Raw genomic sequence first — 20,801 nt, 5'->3', positions numbered from 1 at the left:
CTTCTGTTCAGAGGCTCCTACGTTTGTCATACTGTTAACTGGGTTCAGATCACAAGTTGTACGGTGTGATTGGTGTGGCTGGTATGAGTCTTACCCGGGATTCAAAATCCTTCCTTATTGTGTACGCTCGTCCGGGCACAGTATCCTAACTGAGGCTTGGAGGAGGGTCATAGGGGGAGGAGCCAGTACACACCACCTATTGGTCAAACTTTTAAATTTTGTGCCCCGTCTCCTGCGGAGCCGCTATTCCCCATGGTCCTGACGGAGTCCCAGCATCCACTACGGACTACGAGAAATAGATTTATCGGTAAGTAAAATCTTATTATTTCCTCTGTCGACCCTGAGTCCCATACCCCACTGTATATAAACAGTCTTGTGACACCTTAGGTTCAAAATGGCAACACATTTAAGATATATACCATCTTGTGACACCTTAGCATCAAACTGACAGCACATGCTAATTTAAACCACCTTGTGAGACCTTACTTTCAATTAATCTGCACATTTATTCTATATAAACCATCTTGTGACACCTTAGCTTCAACTGGCAACACTTTTTTTTTTATTTTATTTTTTATTTATCATAAATGTGCATCCAGTTTGATGCTAAGGGGTCACAGGATGGTTTATTTAGGATTATATTGCAGCACATTTATGCTATATAAAAAGAATTGATACATCTTTACTTTTAACAGTCCATTTAAGATACCTGTATATAAAATGCCCTGTGAGGCCTTTACTTTAATCTAACAGCCCATTTATGCTACAGAAAATGCACTTTGATAAGGAAATGTCGCAAAAAGCCTATTGAGTAGATTGTGTGCTGCAAGATTAAAGCTTAAGGGGCACCAGGCATTCTGTACAGGAGAAATGGCTTGCTCTGGCAGCAATAAATTGAACTGCAGTGCTCACTGCTGGTACGTCCTATGTTGCTGCCATGCAGGAGGTTAAATGGTGCCCAGCTGGTCAGCCATTGTCCATATTGTAAAGAAGCATAGGTATTCTAGTTGAAATGAAGTGGGTATCACTGGCCGGTGGCAGCTCTAACTTAAGTTGTTCATGTGTACACTCTACTTCTCCTGTATACAAGTCACTTCAACCTTCATGCACAGACATACTGGTTTATTGATTTCAGTCTCAGCCTGTGTCGTGGACAGTTTTTTTGTAAGAGTTAATAAACGAGGTTGTGACTGCTCTATCTTGGCATGTTAAAATATATTTTTATTGCTGTAGTTTGTTTTATCATGCTTCAAACAAAACTAATACAACATGTGCCAATGGAATCATTTAGTCTAATGGTGTGTACACGGTGAGATTTTTTTTTTTTTTTTTTTCCCTAACGATTTTGACTATAAAATTGTAAGGAAAGTAAGTGCAGATCCTAAGGTGAAAGTCGTGGTCGGCATTGCAAGCATAGATAGTCAAAATTGACTTGGCTGCACAGTGTATTTCGGAGAAAAGATAGCCAAATCGGTCAAAGCCAGTATCGCAAGCACAGTCATTATATGCTTGCGATACCGACCTAGTCCCTATCACATAGTGAGAATCTGGATTAGCTGGAATCTCAGTGTGTATGCACCTTAAGTGTATGGATGAGTTTAAGACTGTTCTTGGAAAATATTAATCGATAAATAGAATAAATTGTAGTCTACATATTCGTATAGGGAACAATGCTGAAGTGTAAACATGTTTTATAGCTTGTTCAGTAAGTTTAGAATCTTTCTGTATTTCAGTCTCACATAATGGCAGCCAAAGCAGTTGCTAACACCCTAAGAACTTCACTGGGACCCAATGGTAAGTAAACTTTTTTTTCTGGTCTATAAATTTTAGCTTGCACAATTTTATTTCTTTATCATCCACTAGGGGTCACTGGAGTACTCTTGGGATATGGACGGGCGTAGCCGAACAAAGGCACTGAATATTCAAATTTAGGACTCTCCCCCCTCCATATCCCCGAGTACCTCAGTGTACTTTGTCAGTGTTTTTTCGGTGCTCACAGCATGAACATCGGCATTTTTCAGAAGATTTTATTAATTTTTATTTTTAATTTTTACACTTCCCGTCCCAGTTTCTGGAAAAACATGGGTCCGGGATGGTGCCGCTGCAAGGCAGCGTATGGCGTGTCGGTCCTCACAAAGAGCACCCTCACAGCCACAGGCGCTATAAGACAGCGCATGGCGTGTCGGTCCTCACAAAGAGCACCCTCACAGCCACAGGCAGCCACTGTCTCCTGCAAGCTGAACAGAGCTTACAGAAAGAAGCTCCGTCACAGCCAGGATGAGACAAAGAGCTGGAAGAAACTACAGCTGCAAGGAGCTTACAGCAGAAGCCCCGTCACAGCCAAGATGAGAAGCTGGAGGCTGAAACGGAGCTTACAGACAGAAGCCCGTCACAGCCAGGATGAAAGCCGTCACATGGACAGAGCTTACAGCAGCACAAGGTATGGTGGGGTCAGGGCGGTCAGCTCACGCTGCCGCCCTGCTGTGTGGGAAGGTGATACGGTAACCAAGTAAGTCCCAGAGAAAGGTGTGCTGCAACTTGAGTTTTACTGTTAAGATATGCAATCAGTATGTGTTATTGGCAGACGGGATGCAGACAGCAGCATCCCGTCTGTCGGAAGCCCAGCAGTGAGTTGGCTCGCCGTGCTTTGGTGTGGACCCCTCACCCCGCCGCTGAAGCCGCCGCTGAAGGGGTCCTGCTACGCGCAGAGCGGCCGCACGTCACTCAGACGCCGGCCGCTCTCAGCGCTGATTGCCCGGCACCACTACAGGGAGGAAGAGGCCCCGCCGAGACTCCGTGTGCTAACAGAGCGGCCGCACGTCACTCACGGACGCCGGCCGCTCTTCCAGTTAGGACACCGCACGCCGCTGACCGGAGTAGGAAGGCGCCGCCCGCTCTTCCGGACGGCTCCCCGGCGCTATACACAGCGCTCTCCTACTCTCCCTGCACCCGCTCCCCGTACGCTGCAGGTAACATTACCTCACAAGCAGCGCAGCTGCAGGAGGGGGGAGGGGGAGTAATGCCCATAGCAGCAGCAAAGGCTGCATGGGTTAACAATAGGCAGCGTTTTCAACAGTGTAATGGCCTATAACATCAGTATAAAACTGATGTTTCAGCACATTTTATATATATATAATATATAATGAAGCTTTTTGCTGGCAGGGAGACTGGGTATAATATCAGTATGGACTGTGATTATATGTTTAAGCACATTTTATTTATATATATATATATATAATATATATATGAGGCTTTGGCTGGCAATAGGCTATCAGTGGCTTAACCTATTGCAGGTTTAACCATGTTTTCTGTTATTTTCTGTTAAGGCTGCAAGATAATAACAGTCACTGCAGGCAGTGTTCATATTAATGGAGGCTAATTAAATGCATGTATTTTACTGTATCCTACACCTGTGTTATCACTGTATAATAGGCTATTAAGCCTATATTAACTGTATAATAGGCTATTAAGCCTATACTAACACTGCAGCAGGTAACCGGTACTGTGATTTTCTGTGAAAGCATGGCATAACGGCCATTTTAATCATTGCTGTTTCTCTATCGTCCTAGTGGATGCTGGGGTTCCTGAAAGGACCATGGGGAATAGCGGCTCCGCAGGAGACAGGGCACAAAATTTAAAAGTTTGACCACTAGGTGGTGTGTACTGGCTCCTCCCCCTGTGACCCTCCTCCAAGCCTCAGTTAGATTTTTGTGCCCGGCCGAGAAGGGTGCAATCTAGGTGGCTCTCCTAAAGAGCTGCTTAGAAAAGTTTAGCTTAGGTTTTTTATTTTACAGTGAGTCCTGCTGGCAACAGGATCACTGCATCGAGGGACTTAGGGGAGAAGAAGTGAACTCACCTGCGTGCAGGATGGATTGGCTTCTTTGGCTACTGGACATTAGCTCCAGAGGGACGATCACAGGTACAGCCTGGATGGTCACCGGAGCCTCGCCGCCGGCCCCCTTGCAGATGCTGAAAAGAGAAGAAGGTCCAGAATCGGCGGCAGAAGACTCCTCAGTCTTCTTAAGGTAGCGCACAGCACTGCAGCTGTGCGCCATTGCTCTCAGCACACTTCACACGGCAGTCACTGAGGGTGCAGGGCGCTGGGAGGGGGGCGCCCTGGGAGGCAATGTAAACCTATTTTTTGGCAAAAAATACCTCACATATAGCCTCCGGGGGCTATATGGAGATATTTAACCCCTGCCAGAATCCGTTGAAGAGCGGGAGACGAGCCCGCCGAAAAAGGGGCGGGGCCTATCTCCTCAGCACACAGCGCCATTTTCCCTCACAGAAAGGCTGGAGGGAAGGCTCCCAGGCTCTCCCCTGCACTGCACTACAGAAACAGGGTTAAAACAGAGAGGGGGGGCACTAATTTGGCGTTAGAAATATATAAAAAGATGCTATAAGGGAAAACACTTATATAAGGTTGTCCCTATATAATTATAGCGTTTTTTGGTGTGTGCTGGCAAACTCTCCCTCTGTCTCTCCAAAGGGCTAGTGGGTCCTGTCCTCTTTCTCCTTCATCCACTAGGGGCCACTGGAGTGTAGTTACAATGGGGAGATAGTAGGTGGTATTGGTAGCTGGCACTTTAAAAATTCTCACACTGTGGCTAGCTCCTCCCCTACTATCTCCCCTCCAAGCCAGTCTTAGTTAAGTGCCCGAGGTAGCTGGTTCACTTGGGTTTAGCTGAAGAATTTTCTTCTTTTTTCTTTATTATTTTTCTTACACACACTCACAGACTGGCAGCTCTGCCACTGCCAGTCTGCACCGTGGGAGCTGCCGGCGGGGTCCCATCGCAGCTGCGTGCGGCTAGGGATGGGCCCCGGCTGAGGGAGACACTGAGCTCTCCTGAGTTGGCGGACACCGCTGCGTGCGGCGCGTGTCGCGGCCACTCCATCCAGCAGAAGATTCCGGCAGCATGGCAGCGGTGAGTATCAAAAATGGTCGGACACCGCTGCGTGCGGCTTGTGTCGGGACCACCCCACCACAGAAGATTCCGGCTGGACGCCGCTGCGTGCGGCGTGTGTCGGGGCCGATCCACCAAGAACACAGTGGTGAGTGAAGTATACTTTATTTGTGGTGGCTATGTATGTTTTTAGAGCAATCTGTTTATTGTTGTACAACCCACTCCAGAAGGGCTCTCTGGGGCTGTAATGTACTTTATTGTATCCTTACCTGTCCTCCTCATGGAGAAACAGACAGGATGATTGGGGGAGGCTGAGTATGTGTTTATACAACCCTGACTGAAAAACGGGTGTGTGTCATTCTGATAACCCTCTGCTCCCCCAGCTCCCCGCACCCCCCGCACAGATCCCCACTCAGCGCGACTCACAGAGCCGGCACAGGGATCCCGCTCGAGCGCAAAGCAATGTTTAAATTTGGCGCCTTGTACGGAGGGGGCGGAGCCAAGTCCCGCTCTGTAGAGCGAGCTCAGCGCTCCCTGCTCCCAGGCGGCGACTCGCGCTCTGTTCAGCGCAACACTCCCCGGCGGCGGCTAGCAGATACAGGGCTCTACTAGCGCTGTATAGCGGGCTCAGCGCTCCCCGGCGGTGACTCGCAGGCCCAGCGGAGGGTACAGCTCGCTTCCCGCTTAGTTTTGCAATAAGGCGCCATAGCCGGGGGGCGGAGCTAACTCCTGCTCTGTACAGCGGGCTCAGCATTCTCCGCTCCCCGGCCACTGTTATAGTGTAATAGGCATTTATGTGAGTTTAATGCACATGGTGCTGGGGAGAATGTGATATAGTCAGAGTGGCTCAGCACTAATCCAGTTATCCACTATATAGATTTTATCGCATAGCCCAGAGGAGTTTCACTCTGGCGGCCATTTCCTCCCTGCACAGACCTGGCTTCATATTTGCAGTGTCTCCTATAGCCCAGTGGGCTAATCTTGCATACTCAGAGACAAATACAAATAAAGTCCCAGGTATATTAACAGTTAACCCGCTTTACTCAGTGGGCTCCCAGGTCTCCCCATCGCTAGGCAACAGCTCTGGGATTTGTAACTTTTCGATACTTCAGGCTGCTGAAATATAGATACATTCCTCCTGCAGTAGAGTCCTCTACCCAGCATTTTCCTACTTGCAAATCAGGGAACCTGCTCTATTACAGTAGCTGGGACTCAGCTCAATAATAATTAAAAGGATCTACTGTGCAGTATTTATTTACCTACGGTGTGTGTGTATATATACATATATAGTTATGTTTGTGCATGTATATATATAGATATATATATTTAGGTGCGTGTAGGTATGTATATAGATAAATCCATAAAATACCAGATATAGGGGATAAAAGCCTACGGCCACACCACCCTGAACACGCCCGATCTCGTCTGATCTCGGACACTAAGCAGGGTCAGGCCCGGTTAGTACTTGGATGGGAGACCGCCTGGGAACACCAGGTGCTGTAGGCTACTTCCGCAATGTTTTCTAATAACAACATCTTGCACATAACATTTTCCCCCATCTTTCTCACAGGCTGGTCACCATTTTGAAAAGCCAGCGGAACCTCAGAGAAACATCTGGTGCACCTTAATTAGCGGTACACTAAATACAGGGCGGGGTGTTGCCTTCCCTTTATTATTCCTTCTTGTCACTAGTTACTAATGCTATTTGTAATTGTGGAATGCGTGTAAGGCATCAGACAAATAGCGCTGCGGCTCAGTACGCTAGTAGCGGGTATCTGAACAGGGGTTTGAATCCAAACAAAACTTTAAGGAGAACTCCTATAGCCTAGGGCTAAGACTCCTGTCCCACAGCGCAGCGTTGCTGGTTCAGGTCTCCGCTGCTCCAGAAAGTTTATTTTAATCGTATCGGTCACTACACATTATAGTGCAGACCTTACGTAGGGCTCTGTTTATTTAACCCACCTTTTCTCCTTTCGTTTGTCTCTCCTGGGATAGTCGAAGAATTCCCTCTGAGGTGTGAGGTATGCGGCGGAGCCATCTGCTTCGCCCTCCACGCACCTGCACACCCCTGTTTGATCAATGATGCAGGTAATGTCACTATTATCCAGACAATAGCTCATCAGGTAAGCCCTTGGACTTTGGTTTCCAAGGTCACAGGATCAAATCACAGCGGGACCAAACACACCTTTCCAAAAATAAACTTTGCTAACATTCCATGCATTACTGATGTCTGTTTTCTGTGGATCTGAACCAGTGTCTCAGAATATACAGGTACATAATACAGCAGTTCATCTGATACTGCAGGTAAAGGAGGAGGACACGTCAAGTCCATCAGGGTTCCACGCCATTGACGAAAATGACAGCGACTGGTTCAGTTTCGGATGAGCTGGGCAGGCTCCGGTAGGCGGCCGACAGACACCCGAATACACAATATCAGGTATCAAACAAGGTTTGTTTTCCTATCTTTTCCCCGCAGATGGCAGGAGATGGTATCAGAACCTCTCTAAGGTATACACCTCGGTGTATCGCCGGTCCATCAAGCCGCCGTTTTCCTGAGGCAACCTTGCTCAGGGATCCATCGACATATGCGGCAGCATGGTTCTACCGTATCCGGAGCAGGTAGGTTGGGGAACAATTGTCCTCTAGGTTACAGGATGCTTCGCATCAGGATCAATTGATACTTTGATACAGGTCAGAATCACGATTCTGCTTTATGTTCCTTGGAGGTCTCCATGTCTACAGACTCGGACCCTGCATCTTCGCTTGGGCTGTCTTAACCCGACGACCTCTGGGGCTGCGACAGTGACAAGTAAACATGAAATCCTACGGGGCAGATGGTTCTGGGGAAGGAACTTTCTGCAGGATTTCTTGAACCAATGGAGGTAGGTCCACTTTGATTTCTCCTACTACTGCCCCAGCTCCAAGACAGACCTTTACTGGTCTTCCCTTTAGATTTTTTCGTGCCCTTTCAGGTTTTTGACTCCACACGGGTGATATCTTCGTCGCCAGGGGTTCTCAGGGTAAAAAGGCTGAAGCAGAGGTTCAACATCCTCAGTCCAGTCTGATTTTATGTCATCCTATACACCCATTACACCTGCAGGGTCCCAGGGTAGGCGCAGGTCGATGGGAGAAGGCTTGGGCGGTTACAACCGTCTCAGGAGTCCCTCGGCATGGGTCGGCTGATTTACGATGACAAGAGAGTCATACTGCAGGCTGCGCTCCATAGGTTTCTAACCGCAAAGGGTGTTGATCCCTGTTTTACACATATCATTTGAATTAGGACAGTTCTCAGGCCTTTGTTTTCTTTTCACGTTCCGAAGCCAAGTGGCTCGGACAGGCCTATTCTGGCCTTACAATCCTTTTAGTCTGTGATTGCTAGTTTAAACAAGAAAGGGAGTTTTACGTGTCCCTTGTCTTCAGAGATGCCTGTTTACTGATTTCCGTTGGACAGGCTTTTCTCAGATTCCCCCTTAACAGGATTCTCATTTTCACTGTAAGTCCTTTACTCTTCTCTCTTCCGCTCCCACAGAGTTTAGGAAGATAACAGAATAACTCTTTTTCAAGGGCAGTGGGTGACGTTGGTTCCCTAATGGGACAATTTACTGCTACTATCCCACTCTGTACATTAGGTGGCTTCTGAATATCCGGAGGATCCACGAGCTTCTGATTCGACACAGATCCAATTTATGCTCCGCATAGACGTTTCTCAACACGGTCCGTCAGAGGTTTTTTTTCATTCCTCGGCACCAGAGACTCTATTTCTTCAGTCAAGTTGCGACGTAATGAGTGGTCGCCTCCATTCCTCTCGGAACGTGGGACAACAATCTTGTTTCCAGATCAAGCCACCAGGTCAGACTCCTGGGTGAGGGAACATGCCCCGGAGTTTTGTCAGCTGGTCCGCTGTGGGCGGAGATTTCGGATCGACCTCAGGGCGTTCTGACTGACTCTTTAACCCTTTATTACTCTCGGACGGCAGTAGCCGTGGAGGCCCTCAGGGCTCCGGGGAGTTTTCTGGTTATTCTATCCTGCCTCCTTTTCTATTTCTACTTCATGTTCAGTAACACAGGAGGGGATTATGCGTGCTAGTCCTCTCGGTGGCGCTGGTTGGGCCACGCATGACTTGAAGATACAGATACGCCTGTTGTCAGTAGAGGAGCCTTGGCTCCTACCTCGACTGGACTGTCTACTTCAACAGGCTCCTTTTTTTTTTTTTTCTCCTTGTTCAATTTTACACTGGTTTCGGTTACCCGTGTGACTGTTCACGAGACCTCAGAAGGGAGGAGTTCCCTAGTTCGGTTAGGCCTACTGGGCTCCGATTTCAGAAGTCTATTACCTCTTCTCGCTTTTGCCACTTTGGGAAAACTTTATGGAACATAATGAAGATAAAAGGGGGTTTTTCCCCCTTCTTCCAGTTACCATTCATCTTTGGTTTCTCTGGGAGGTTTTTTGCTCCGCTGCGCTTCAAACCACACTGACCGGAATTTTAGGTCTCTGCCTTTTTCGCTTTTCTTCCAAATGAGATTAGCCTAGCGGCCGTAAGTTCGGCCTCTTGTTCAGGGAGTACTCTATTGGCAACTCCCCGGGCTCGGCTTCGGCCTCAGCGGTCGTTTCTTCCAGAGGGGAGGTCCATTTTTCATATAAATCTGACACTAGTGGTTTTCAATCCTCTCTGAATGTTGTCAGGGCTCGTCAACTCTCTCTACAGAGGTCTCAGGCTATTCGATGAAGTGTTTTTTCTTCTTTGCTCTGGACGATGCTCCCGTACTAAATAGCCGGGGCCCCAGCATATGCTGGACAGTTGGATACATCTGATCATCAGACAGTCTTCTTGGCGGTTACTAGGGAACCTCCGTTTTCCAATTCAGCGCGCTTTACGCGCATTGTAAGACCTTCGTGGGCAGCCGCCCGCGGGGTCTCCATGAATATTTTGTCGGGCGGCTACTTGGTCAAACCGACATTCGTTTTGTCAAATTCTACAAGTTTGACACTTTTACGGCCTCTGCATCACTGTTTGGCCGAGCAGTTTTTACAGGACTCTCAGCGCTTTCCCACCCGTTTTTTGGGAGCTCTGGGACGTCCCCATTGTAACTACACTCCAGTGGCCCCTAGTGGATGAAGGAGAAATCAGGATTTTGGTACTTACCGATAAATCCCTTTCTCCGATTCCACAGGGGCCACTGGACGCCCGCCCAGCGCTGTTTCTCCTGATTTTTGTTTGATTAACGATTGCAGATCACCATATGACTGCTTGTTGGGTTCAGGCTAGCCTGGTTTTTTGTCAGGTTCTGTTCCAGGTTTAGTTTGTGTTCGCCTGGTTTACAGGGCGTCGTTAACCTCCTCTACCTTACGGTTTGTTTATTACAGCTCTCCTCGGGCACAGTTTAACGTAGACTGGCTTGGAGGGGAGATAGTAGGGGAGGAGCTAGCCACAGTGTGAGAATTTTTAAAGTGCCAGCTACCAATACCACCTACTATCTCCCCATTGTAACTACACTCCAGTGGCCCCTGTGGAATCGGAGAAAGGGATTTATCGGTAAGTACCAAAATCCTGATATCAGAGCATTCCCTGTGTGTGTGCTGTGTGTCGGTACGTGTGTGTCGACATGTATGAGGACGATGTTGGTGAGGAGGCGGAGCAATTGCCTGTAATGGTGATGTCACTCTCTAGGGAGTCGACACCGGAATGGATGGCTTATTTAGGGAATTACGTGATAATGTCAACACGCTGCAAGGTCGGTTGACGACATGAGACGGCCGACAAACAATTAGTACCGGTCCAGACGTCTCAAAAACACAGTCAGGGGTTTTAAAACGCCCGTTTACCTTAGTCGGTCGACACAGACACGGACACTGAATCCAGTGTCGACGGTGAATAAACAAACGTATTCCTTATTAGGGCCACACGTTAAGGGCAATGAAGGAGGTGTTACATATTTCTGATACTACAAGTACCACAAAAGAGGGTATTATGTGGGATGTGAAAAAACTACCTGTAGTTTTTCCTGAATCAGATAAATTAAATGCGTGGGTTCCCCCCGATAAACACCCCTTAGGGTGGATAAGGCGCTCACACGCTTATCAAAACAAGTGGCGGTACCGTCTATAGATAGGGCCGTCCTCAAGGAGCCAGCTGACAAGAGGCTGGAAAATATCATATAAAAGTATATACACACATACTGGTGTTATACTGCGACCAGCGATCGCCTCAGCCTGGATGTGCAGTGCTGGGGTGGCTTGGTCGGATTCCCTGACTAAAAATATTGATACCCTTGACAGGGACAGTATTTTATTGACTATAGAGCATTTAAAGGATGCATTTCTATATATGCGAGATGCACAGAGGGATATTTGCACTCTGGCATCAAGAGTAAGTGCGATGTCCATATCTGCCAGAAGATGTTTATGGACACGACAGTGGTCAGGTGATGCAGATTCCAAACGGCACAAAGGTGTATTGCCGTATAAAGGGAGAGGAGTTATTTGGGGTCGGTCCATCGGACCTGGTGGCCACGGCAACTGCTGGAAAATCCACCGTTTTTACCCTAAGTCACATCTCTGCAGAAAAAGACACCGTCTTTTCAGCCTCAGTCCTTTCGTCCCTATAAGAGTCATATTTGCCCAGGGATAGAGGAAAGGGAAGAAGACTGCAGCAGGCAGCCCATTCCCAGGAACAGAAGCCTTCCACCGCTTCTGCCAAGCTCTCAGCATGACGCTGGGACCGTACAGGACCCCTGGATCCTACAAGTAGTATCCCAGGGGTACAGATTGGAATGTCGAAACGTTTCCCCCTCGCAGGCTCCTGAAGTCTGCTTTACCAAGGTATCCCTCCGACAAGGAGGCAGTATGGGAAAAAATTCACAAGCTGTATTCCCAGCAGGTGATAATCAAATTACCCCTCCTACAACAAGGAAAGGGGTATTATTCCACACTATATTGTGGTACTGAAGCCAGAAGGCTAGGTGAGACCTATTCTAAATCTAAAAAAATTTGAACACTTGCAAAGGTTCAAATCAAGATGGAGTCACTCAGAGCAGTGATAACGAACCAGGAAGAAGGGGACTATATAGTGTCCCGGGACATCAGGGATGCTTACCTCCATGTCCCAAATTTGCCCTTCTCACTAAGGGTACCTCAGGTTCGTGGTATAGAACTGTCACTGTCAGTTTCAGACGCTGCCGTTTGGATTGTCCACGGCACCCCGGGTCTTTACCAAGGTAATGGCCGAAATGATGATTCTTCTTCGAAGAAAAGGCGTCTTAATTACCCCTTACTTGGACGATCTCCTGATAAGGGCAAAGTCCAGGGAACAGTTGGAGGTCGGAGTAGCACTATCTCGGATACTGCTACAACAGCACGGATGGATTCTAAATATTCCAAAATCGCAGCTGATCCTGACGACAGGTCTGCTGTGCCTAGGGATGATTCTGGACACAGTCCAGAAAAAGGTGTTTCTCCCGGAAGAGAAAGCCAGGGAGTTATCCGAGCTAGTCAAGAACCTCCTAAAACCAGGAAAAGTGTCAGTGCATCATTGCACAAGGGTCCTGGTAAAAATGGTGGCTTCCTACGAAGCAATTCCATTCGGCAGATTTCACGCAAGAACTTTTCAGTGGGATCTGCTGGACAAATGGTCCGGATCGCATCTTCAGATGCATCAGCGGATAACCCTATATCCAAGGACAAGGGTGTCTCTCCTGTGGTGGTTACAGAGTGCTCATCTTCTAGAGGGCCGCAGATTCGACATTCAGGATTGGATGCTGGTGACCACGGAGGCCAGCCCGAGAGGCTGGGGAGCAGTCACACAAGGAAAAAATTTCCAGGGAGTGTGATCAAGTCTGGAGACTTTTCTCCACATAAATATACTGGAGCTAAGGGTAAATTTATAATGCTCTAAGCTTAGCAAGACCTCTGCTTCAAGGTCAGCCGGTATTGATCCAGTGGGAAAAACATCACGGCAGTTGCCCACGTAAACAGACAGGGCGGCACAAGAAGCAGGAGGGCAATGGCAAAAACTGCAAGGACTTTTCGCTGGGCGGAAAATCATGTGATAGCACTGTCAGCAGTGTTTCATTCCGGGAGTGGAAACTGGGAAGCAGACTTCCTCAGTAGGCACGACCTCCACCCGGGAGAGTGGAAACTTCATCGGGAAGTTTTTCCACATGATTGTGAACCGTTGGGAAATACCAAAGGTGGACATGATGGCGTCCCGTCTGAACAAAAAACGGGACAGGTATTGCGCCAGGTCAAGAGACCCTCAGGCAATAGCTGTGGACGTTCTGGTAACACCGTGGGTGTACCAGTCGGTGTATGTGTTCCCTCCTCTGCTTCTCATACCTAAGGTACTGAGAATTATAAGACGTAGAGGAGTAAGAACTATACTCATGGCTCCGGATTGGCCAAGAAGGACTTGGTACCCGGAACTTCAAGAGATGCTCACAGAGGACTTATGGCCTCTGCCGCTAAGAAGGGACTTGCTTCAGCAAGTACCATGTCTGTTCCAAGACTTACCGCGGCTGCGTTTGACGGCATGGCGGTGGAACGCCGGATCCTAAGGGAAAAAGGCATTCCGGAAGAGGTCATTCCTACCCTGGTCAAAGCCAGGAAGGAGGTGACCGCACAACATTATCACCACATGTGGCGAAAATATGTTGCGTGGTGTGAGGCCAGGAAGGCCCCACGAAGAAATTTCAACTCGGTCGATTCCTGCATTTCCTGCAAACAGGAGTGTCTATGGGCCTCAAATTGGGGCCCATTAAGGTTCAAATTTCGGCCCTGTCGATTTTCTTCCAGAAAGAATTGGCTTCAGTTCCTGAAGTCCAGAAGTTTGTCAAGGGAGTATTGCATATACAACCCCCTTTTGTGCCTCCAGTGGCACTGTGGGATCTCAACGTAGTTCTGGGATTCCTCAAATCACATTGGTTTAAAACCAGTCAAATCTGTGGATTTGAAGCATCTCACATGAAAAGTGACCATGCTCTTGGCTCTGGCCTGGGCCAGGCGAGTGTCAAATTGGTGGGTTTTTTCTCAAAAAAGCCCATATCTATTTGTCCATTCGGACAGGGCAGAGCTGCGGACTCGTCCCCAGTTCTCTCCCTAAGGTGGTGTCAGTGTTTCACCTGAACCAGCTTATTGTGGTGCCTTGCGCCTACTAGGGACTTGGAGGACTCCAAGTTGCTGGATGTTGTCAGGGCCCTGAAAGTATAGGTTCCAGGACGGCTGGAGTCAGGAAAACTGACTTGCTGTTATCCTGTATGCACCCAACAAACTGGGTGCTCTTGCTTCTAAGCAGACTATTGCTAGTTGGATGTGTAATACAATTCAGCTTGCACATTCTGTGGCAGGCCTGCCACAGCCAAAATATGTAAATGCCCATTCCACAAGGAAGGTGGGCTCATCTTGGGCGGTTGCCCGAGGGGTCTCGGCTTTACAACTTTGCCGAGCGGCTATTTAGTCAGGGGCAAACACGTTTGTAAAATCCTACAAATTTGATACCCTGGCTAAGGAGGACCTGGAGTTCTCTCATTCGGTGCTGCAGAGTCATCCGCACTCTCCCGCCCGTTTGGGAGCTTTGGTATAATCCCCATGGTCCTTTCAGGAACCCCAGCATCCACTAGGACGATAGAGAAAATAAGAATTTACTTACCGATAATTCTATTTCTCGGAGTCCGTAGTGGATGCTGGGCGCCCATCCCAAGTGCGGATTATCTGCATTACTTGTACATAGTTACAAAAATCGGGTTATTATTGTTGTGAGCCATCTTTTCAGAGGCTCCGCTGTTATCATACTGTTAACTGGGTTCAGATCACAGGTTGTACAGTGTGATTAGTGTGGCTGGTATGAGTCTTACCCGGGATTCAAAATCCTTCCTTATTGTGTACGCTCGTCCGGGCACAGTATCCTAACTGAGGCTTGGAGGAGGGTCATGGGGGGAGGAGCCAGTGCACACCACCTGATCCTAAAGCTTTACTTTTTGTGCCCTGTCTCCTGCGGAGCCGCTATTCCCCATGGTCCTTTCAGGAACCCCAGCATCCACTACGGACTCCGAGAAATAGAATTATCGGTAAGTAAATTCTTATTTTTTCCAGTTTATAATTCCAGAACATTCCAGCCATACACCTCTACTCCACAAGGAGGCGCAGGGGTGTTAGTGGGAATTTTTGGTTCAGGTTTTACATAAGTTAGCCATGTAATCTGTATTTCTACATAATTCTAGAACATTCCTGCCCTACATCTCTAAGCCACCAGAGGCGCAGGGGGGTTAGTAGGAATTTGGTTCGGGTTTCATATGCCCATGTGAACTGCTTTTCACAACTCTAGTTTCTCTTCACATCGAATAAATCTTTTGTTTTTTACTAAAGTTTCAGTAGAGAGAAACAACCATCAGTTTAATATGTTCAACAATAACATATATAGATATTACACACAAGTGTCTGTCTGTTGCCTATTGTGGTGTCGGTCTACATAGCGAGCAAGGCTCTAGTGCAGACTAGAAATAATTTTAAAGGCTTACGTTGGCAATTCAAATTAAAAGAGCGGTAACGGTGTCTCGGAAGTGAATCCGTCAGCTCTAACAAAAGACAGTCTTTCCAAAACGGCCAAAGTCCCTTTGGGTACCAGACTGTTTATTTTACTGGTATTATAATTTCTCTATCGTCCTAAGTGGATGCTGGGGTTCCTGAAAGGACCATGGGGAATAGCGGCTCCGCAGGAGACAGGGCACAAAAGTAAAGCTTTTACAGGTCAGGTGGTGTGTACTGGCTCCTCCCCCTATGACCCTCCTCCAGACTCCAGTTAGATTTTTGTGCCCGGCCGAGAAGGGTGCAATTCTAGGTGGCTCTCATAAAGAGCTGCTTAGAGAGTTTAGCTTAGGTTTTTTATTTTACAGTGATTCCTGCTGGCAACAGGATCACTGCAACGAGGGACAGAGGGGAGAAGAAGTGAACTCACCTGCGTGCAGGATGGATTGGCTTCTTGGCTACTGGACATGAAGCTCCAGAGGGACGATCACAGGTACAGCCTGGATGGTCACCGGAGCCACGCCGCCGGCCCCCTCACAGATGCTGAAGCAAGAAGAGGTCCAGAATCGGCGGCTGAAGACTCCTGCAGTCTTCTTAAGGTAGCGCACAGCACTGCAGCTGTGCGCCATTTTCCTCTCAGCACACTTCACACGGCAGTCACTGAGGGTGCAGGGCGCTGGGGGGGGGCGCCCTGGGAGGCAAATGTAAACCTTTAAAAAGGCTAAAAATACCTCACATATAGCCCCAGAGGCTATATGGAGATATTTACCCCTGCCTAAATGTACTAAATAGCGGGAGACGAGCCCGCCGGAAAAGGGGCGGGGCCTATCTCCTCAGCACACGGCGCCATTTTCTGTCACAGCTCCGCTGGTCAGGAAGGCTCCCAGGTCTCTCCCCTGCACTGCACTACAGAAACAGGGTATAACAGAGAGGGGGGGCAAAATAAATGGCAATATATTAATATAAAAGCAGCTATAAGGGAGCACTTAATCATAAGGCTATCCCTGTCATATATAGCGCTTTTTGGTGTGTGCTGGCAGACTCTCCCTCTGTCTCCCCAAAGGGCTAGTGGGTCCTGTCTTCGTATAGAGCATTCCCTGTGTGTCTGCTGTGTGTCGGTACGTGTGTGTCGACATGTATGAGGACGTTATTGGTGTGGAGGCGGAGCAATTGCCAAATATGAGGATGTCACCTTCTAGGGGGTCGACACCAGAATGGATGCCTTATTTGTGGAATTACGGGATAGCGTCAACTCGCTTAAGCAGTCGTTTGCCGACATGAGGCGGCCGGACACTCACTTAGTGCCTGTCCAGGCGCCTCAAACACCGTCAGGGGCTGTAAAACGCCCCTTGCCTCAGTCGGTCGACACAGACCCAGACACAGGCACTGATTCCGGTAGTGAAGGTGACGAATCAACCGTATTTTCCAAAAGGGCCACACGTTATATGATTTTGGCAATAAAGGAGATGTTACATTTAGCTGATACTACAGGTACCACTAAACAGGGTATTATGTGGGGTGTGAAAAAACTACCAGTAGTTTTTACCGAATCAGAAGAATTAAATGACGTGTGTGATGAAGCGTGGGGTGCCCCGATAAAAAACTGCTAATTTCAAAGAAGTTATTGGCTTTATACCCTTTCCCGCCAGAGGTTAGGGAGCGCTGGGAAACACCTCCTAGGGTGGACAAAGCGCTAACACGCTTATCAAAACAAGTGGCGTTACCCTCTCCTGAGACGGCCGCACTTAAAGATCCATCAGATAGGAGGATGGAAAATATCCAAAAAGGTATATACACACATGCAGGTGTTATACTACGACCAGCTATTGCGACTGCCTGGATGTGCAGTGCTGGGGTAGTTTGGTCAGAGTCCCTGATCGAAAATATTGATACCCTGGACAGGGACAATATTTTACTGTCGTTAGAACAAATAAAGGATGCATTTCTTTATATGCGTGATGCACAGAGAGATATCTGCACACTGGCATCACGGGTAAGTGCTATGTCCATTTCGGCCAGAAGAGCTTTATGGACACGACAGTGGACAGGCGATGCGTAGAGGAGTTATTTGGGGTCGGTCTATCGGATTTGGTGGCCACGGCTACGGCCGGGAAATCCACCTTTCTACCTCAAGTCACTCCCCAACAGAAAAAGGCACCGACCTTTCAACCGCAGCCTTTTCGTTCCTTTAAAAATAAGAGAGCAAAGGGCTATTCATATCTGCCACGAGGCAGAGGACGAGGGAAGAGACAGCAACAGGCAGCTCCTTCCCAGGAACAGAAGCCCTCCCCGGCTTCTACAAAAGCCTCAGCATGACGCTGGGGCTTCGCAAGCGGACTCGGGGGCGGTAGGCGGTCGTCTCAAGAATTACAGCGCGCAGTGGGCTCACTCGCAGGTAAATCCCTGGATCCTGCAGATAATATCTCAGGGGTACAGGTTGAAATTAGAGACAGAGCCACCTCGCCGTTTCCTGAAGTCTGCTTTACCAACGTCCCCCTCAGAAAGGGAGACGGTTTTGGAAGCCATTCACAAGCTGTATTCTCAGCAGGTGATAGTCAAGGTACCTCTTCTACAACAAGGGAAGGGGTATTATTCCACTCTTTTTGTGGTACCGAAGCCGGATGGCTCGGTAAGGCCTATTCTAAATCTGAAGTCCTTGAACCTGTACATAAAGAAGTTCAAGTTCAAGATGGAGTCACTCAGAGCAGTGATAAGCGAACCTGGAAGAAGGGGACTTTATGGTATCCTTGGACATCAAGGATGCGTATCTCCACGTTCCAATTACCCCTCACACACCAGGGGTACCTCAGGTTCGTTGTACAAAACTGTCACTATCAGTTTCAGACGCTGCCGTTTGGTTTGTCCACGGCACCTCGGGTCTTTACAAAGGTAATGGCCGAGATAATATTTCTTCTTCGAAGAAAAGGCGTATTAATTATCCCATACTTGGACGATCTCCTAATAAGGGCAAGGTCCAGAGAACAGCTAGAGATGGGTTTAGCACTATCTCAAGAGGTGCTAAAGCAGCACGGATGGATTCTGAATATTCCAAAATCCCAATTAATGCCGACAACTCGTCTGCTGTTCCTGGGGATGATTCTGGACACAGTTCAGAAAAGGTTTTTCTTCCCGAAGAAAAAGCCAAGGAGTTATCTGACCTGGTCAGGAACCTCCTAAAACCAGGAAAGGTGTCTGTACATCAATGCACAAGAGTCCTGGGAAAAAATGGTAGCTTCTTACGAAGCAATCCCTTTCGGCAGATTCCATGCAAAGGGATCTGTTGGACAAATGGTCAGGGTCGCATCTTCAGATGCACCTGCGGATAACCCTGTCGCCGAGGACAAGGGTATCCTTTCTGTGGTGGTTGCAGGAGGCTCATCTATTGGAGGGCCGCAGATTCGGCATGCAGGATTGGATCCTGGTGACCACGGGTGCCAGCCAGAGAGGCTGGGGAGCAGTCACACAGGGAAGAAATTTCCAGGGAGTGTGGTCGAGCCTGAAAAAGTCTCTTCACATAAGCATTCTGGAACTAAGAGCAATCTACAATGCTCTAAGCCAGGCGGAACCTCTGCTTCAAGGAAGACCGGTGTTGATCCAGTCGGACAACATCACGGCAGTCGCCCATGTAAACAGACAGGGCGGCACAAGAAGCAGGAGGGCAATGGCAGAAGCTGCCAGGATCCTTCGCTGGGCGGAGAATCACGTGATAGCACTGTCAGCAGTATTCATCCCGGGCGTGGACAACTGGGAAGCAGACTTCCTCAGCAGACACGACCTTCACCCGGGAGAGTGGAGACTTCATCCAGAAGTTTTCCACATGCTATTAAACCGTTGGGTAAAACCAATGGTGGACATGATGGCGTCTCGCCTCAACAAAACACTGGACAGGTATTGCGCCAGGTCAAGAGATCCGCAGGCAATAGCTGTGGACGCGCTGGTAACACCTTGGGTGTACCAGTCGGTATATGTGTTTCCTCCTCTGCCTCTCATACCAAAGGTATTGAGGATTATACGGCAAAGTGGAGTAAGACTAGTGGCTCCGGATTGGCCAAGAAGGACTTGGTACCCGGAACTTCAAGAGATGGTCACGGACGATCCGTGGCCTCTACTTCTGAGAAGGGACCTGCTTCAGCAGGGTACTTGTCTTTTTCAAGACTTACCGCGGCTGCGTTTGACGGCATGGCGTTTGAATGCCAGATCCTAAAAGGAAAAGGCATTCCAGAAGAAGTCATTCCTACCTTGATAAAAGCAAGGAAGGAAGTCACCGCGAAGCTTTATCGCCGTATTTGGCGAAAATATGTTGCGTGGTGCGAGCAGCGGAGTGCTCCGATGGAGGAATTTCAACTGGGTCGTTTTCCTACATTTCCTGCAATCAGGATTGTCTATGGGTCTCAAATTGGGATCTATTAAGGTTCAAATTTCGGCCCTATCAATATTCTTCCAAAAAGAATTGGCCTCAGTCCCTGAGGTCCAGATTTTTATCACAGGAGTACTGCATATACAGCCTCCTGTGGTGCCTAAGGTGGCACCGTGGGATCTAAATGTAGTTTTAGATTTCCTCAAATCAAATTGGTTTGAACCACTAAAGAAGGTGGATTTGAAATATCTCACATGGAAAGTGACTATGTTACTGGCCCTGGCTTCGGCCGGGAGAGTATCTGAACTGGCGGCTTTGTTTTATAAAAGCCCTTATTTAATTTTCCATTCGACATAGGGCAGAGCTGCGGACGCGTCCGCATTTTCTCCCTAAGGTGGTATCAGCGTTTCACCTGAACCAGCCTATTGTAGTGCCTGCGGCTACAGACGACTTGAAGGACTCCAAGTTGTTGGACGTTGTCAGAGCCTTAAAAATATACATTTAAAGGACGGCTGGAGTCAGAAAATCTGACTCGCTGTTTATACTGTATGCACCCAACAAGTTGGGTGCACCTGCTTCTAAGCAGTCGATTGCTCGTTGGATTTGTAACAAAATTCAACTTGTACATTCTGTGGCAGGCCTGCCACAGCCTAAATCTGTTAAGGCCCATTCCGCAAGGAAGGTGGGCTCATCTTGGGCGGCTGCCCGAGGGGTCTCGGCATTACTACTCTGCCGAGCAGCTACGTGGTCAGGGGAGAACACGTTTGTAAATTTTTACAAATTTGATACCCTGGCAAAGGAGGACCTGGAGTTCTCTCATTCGGTGCTGCAGAGTCATCCGCACTCTCCCGCCCGTTTGGGAGCTTTGGTATAATCCCCATGGTCCTTTCAGGAACCCCAGCATCCACTTAGGACGATAGAGAAAATAAGAATTTACTTACCGATAATTCTATTTCTTGGAGTCCGTAGTGGATGCTGGGCGCCCATCCCAAGTGCGGATTATCTGCAATACTTGTACATAGTTA

The 20,801-nt window shown here is 48.3% G+C and overlaps 1 protein-coding gene and 1 non-coding gene across 4 annotated transcripts in view; both read left to right on the top strand.

Moving 5' to 3' along the window:
* Nucleotides 1–20,801, top strand: part of CCT5 (chaperonin containing TCP1 subunit 5) — a 187,837-nt gene that overhangs the window by 19,691 nt on the left and 147,345 nt on the right. For all 3 annotated transcript variants that reach the window (XM_063922762.1, XM_063922761.1, XM_063922760.1), the window contains exon 2: nt 1,734–1,794. In XM_063922762.1, the coding sequence (XP_063778832.1) occupies nt 1,734–1,794 (61 nt within the window). The remainder of the gene's footprint in view (nt 1–1,733; nt 1,795–20,801) is intronic.
* On the top strand, nt 6,292–6,410 carry LOC134929901 (5S ribosomal RNA). Its single transcript, XR_010178647.1, has one exon. It is a non-coding gene; the product is annotated as a 5S ribosomal RNA (ribosomal RNA).

Source organism: Pseudophryne corroboree, chromosome 5, assembly GCF_028390025.1.
Source record: "Pseudophryne corroboree isolate aPseCor3 chromosome 5, aPseCor3.hap2, whole genome shotgun sequence".
Taxonomy (NCBI): domain Eukaryota; kingdom Metazoa; phylum Chordata; class Amphibia; order Anura; family Myobatrachidae; genus Pseudophryne; species Pseudophryne corroboree.
The sequence above is the reverse complement of the archived record's forward strand: the minus strand, read 5'-3'. Positions and strand labels throughout refer to the sequence as shown.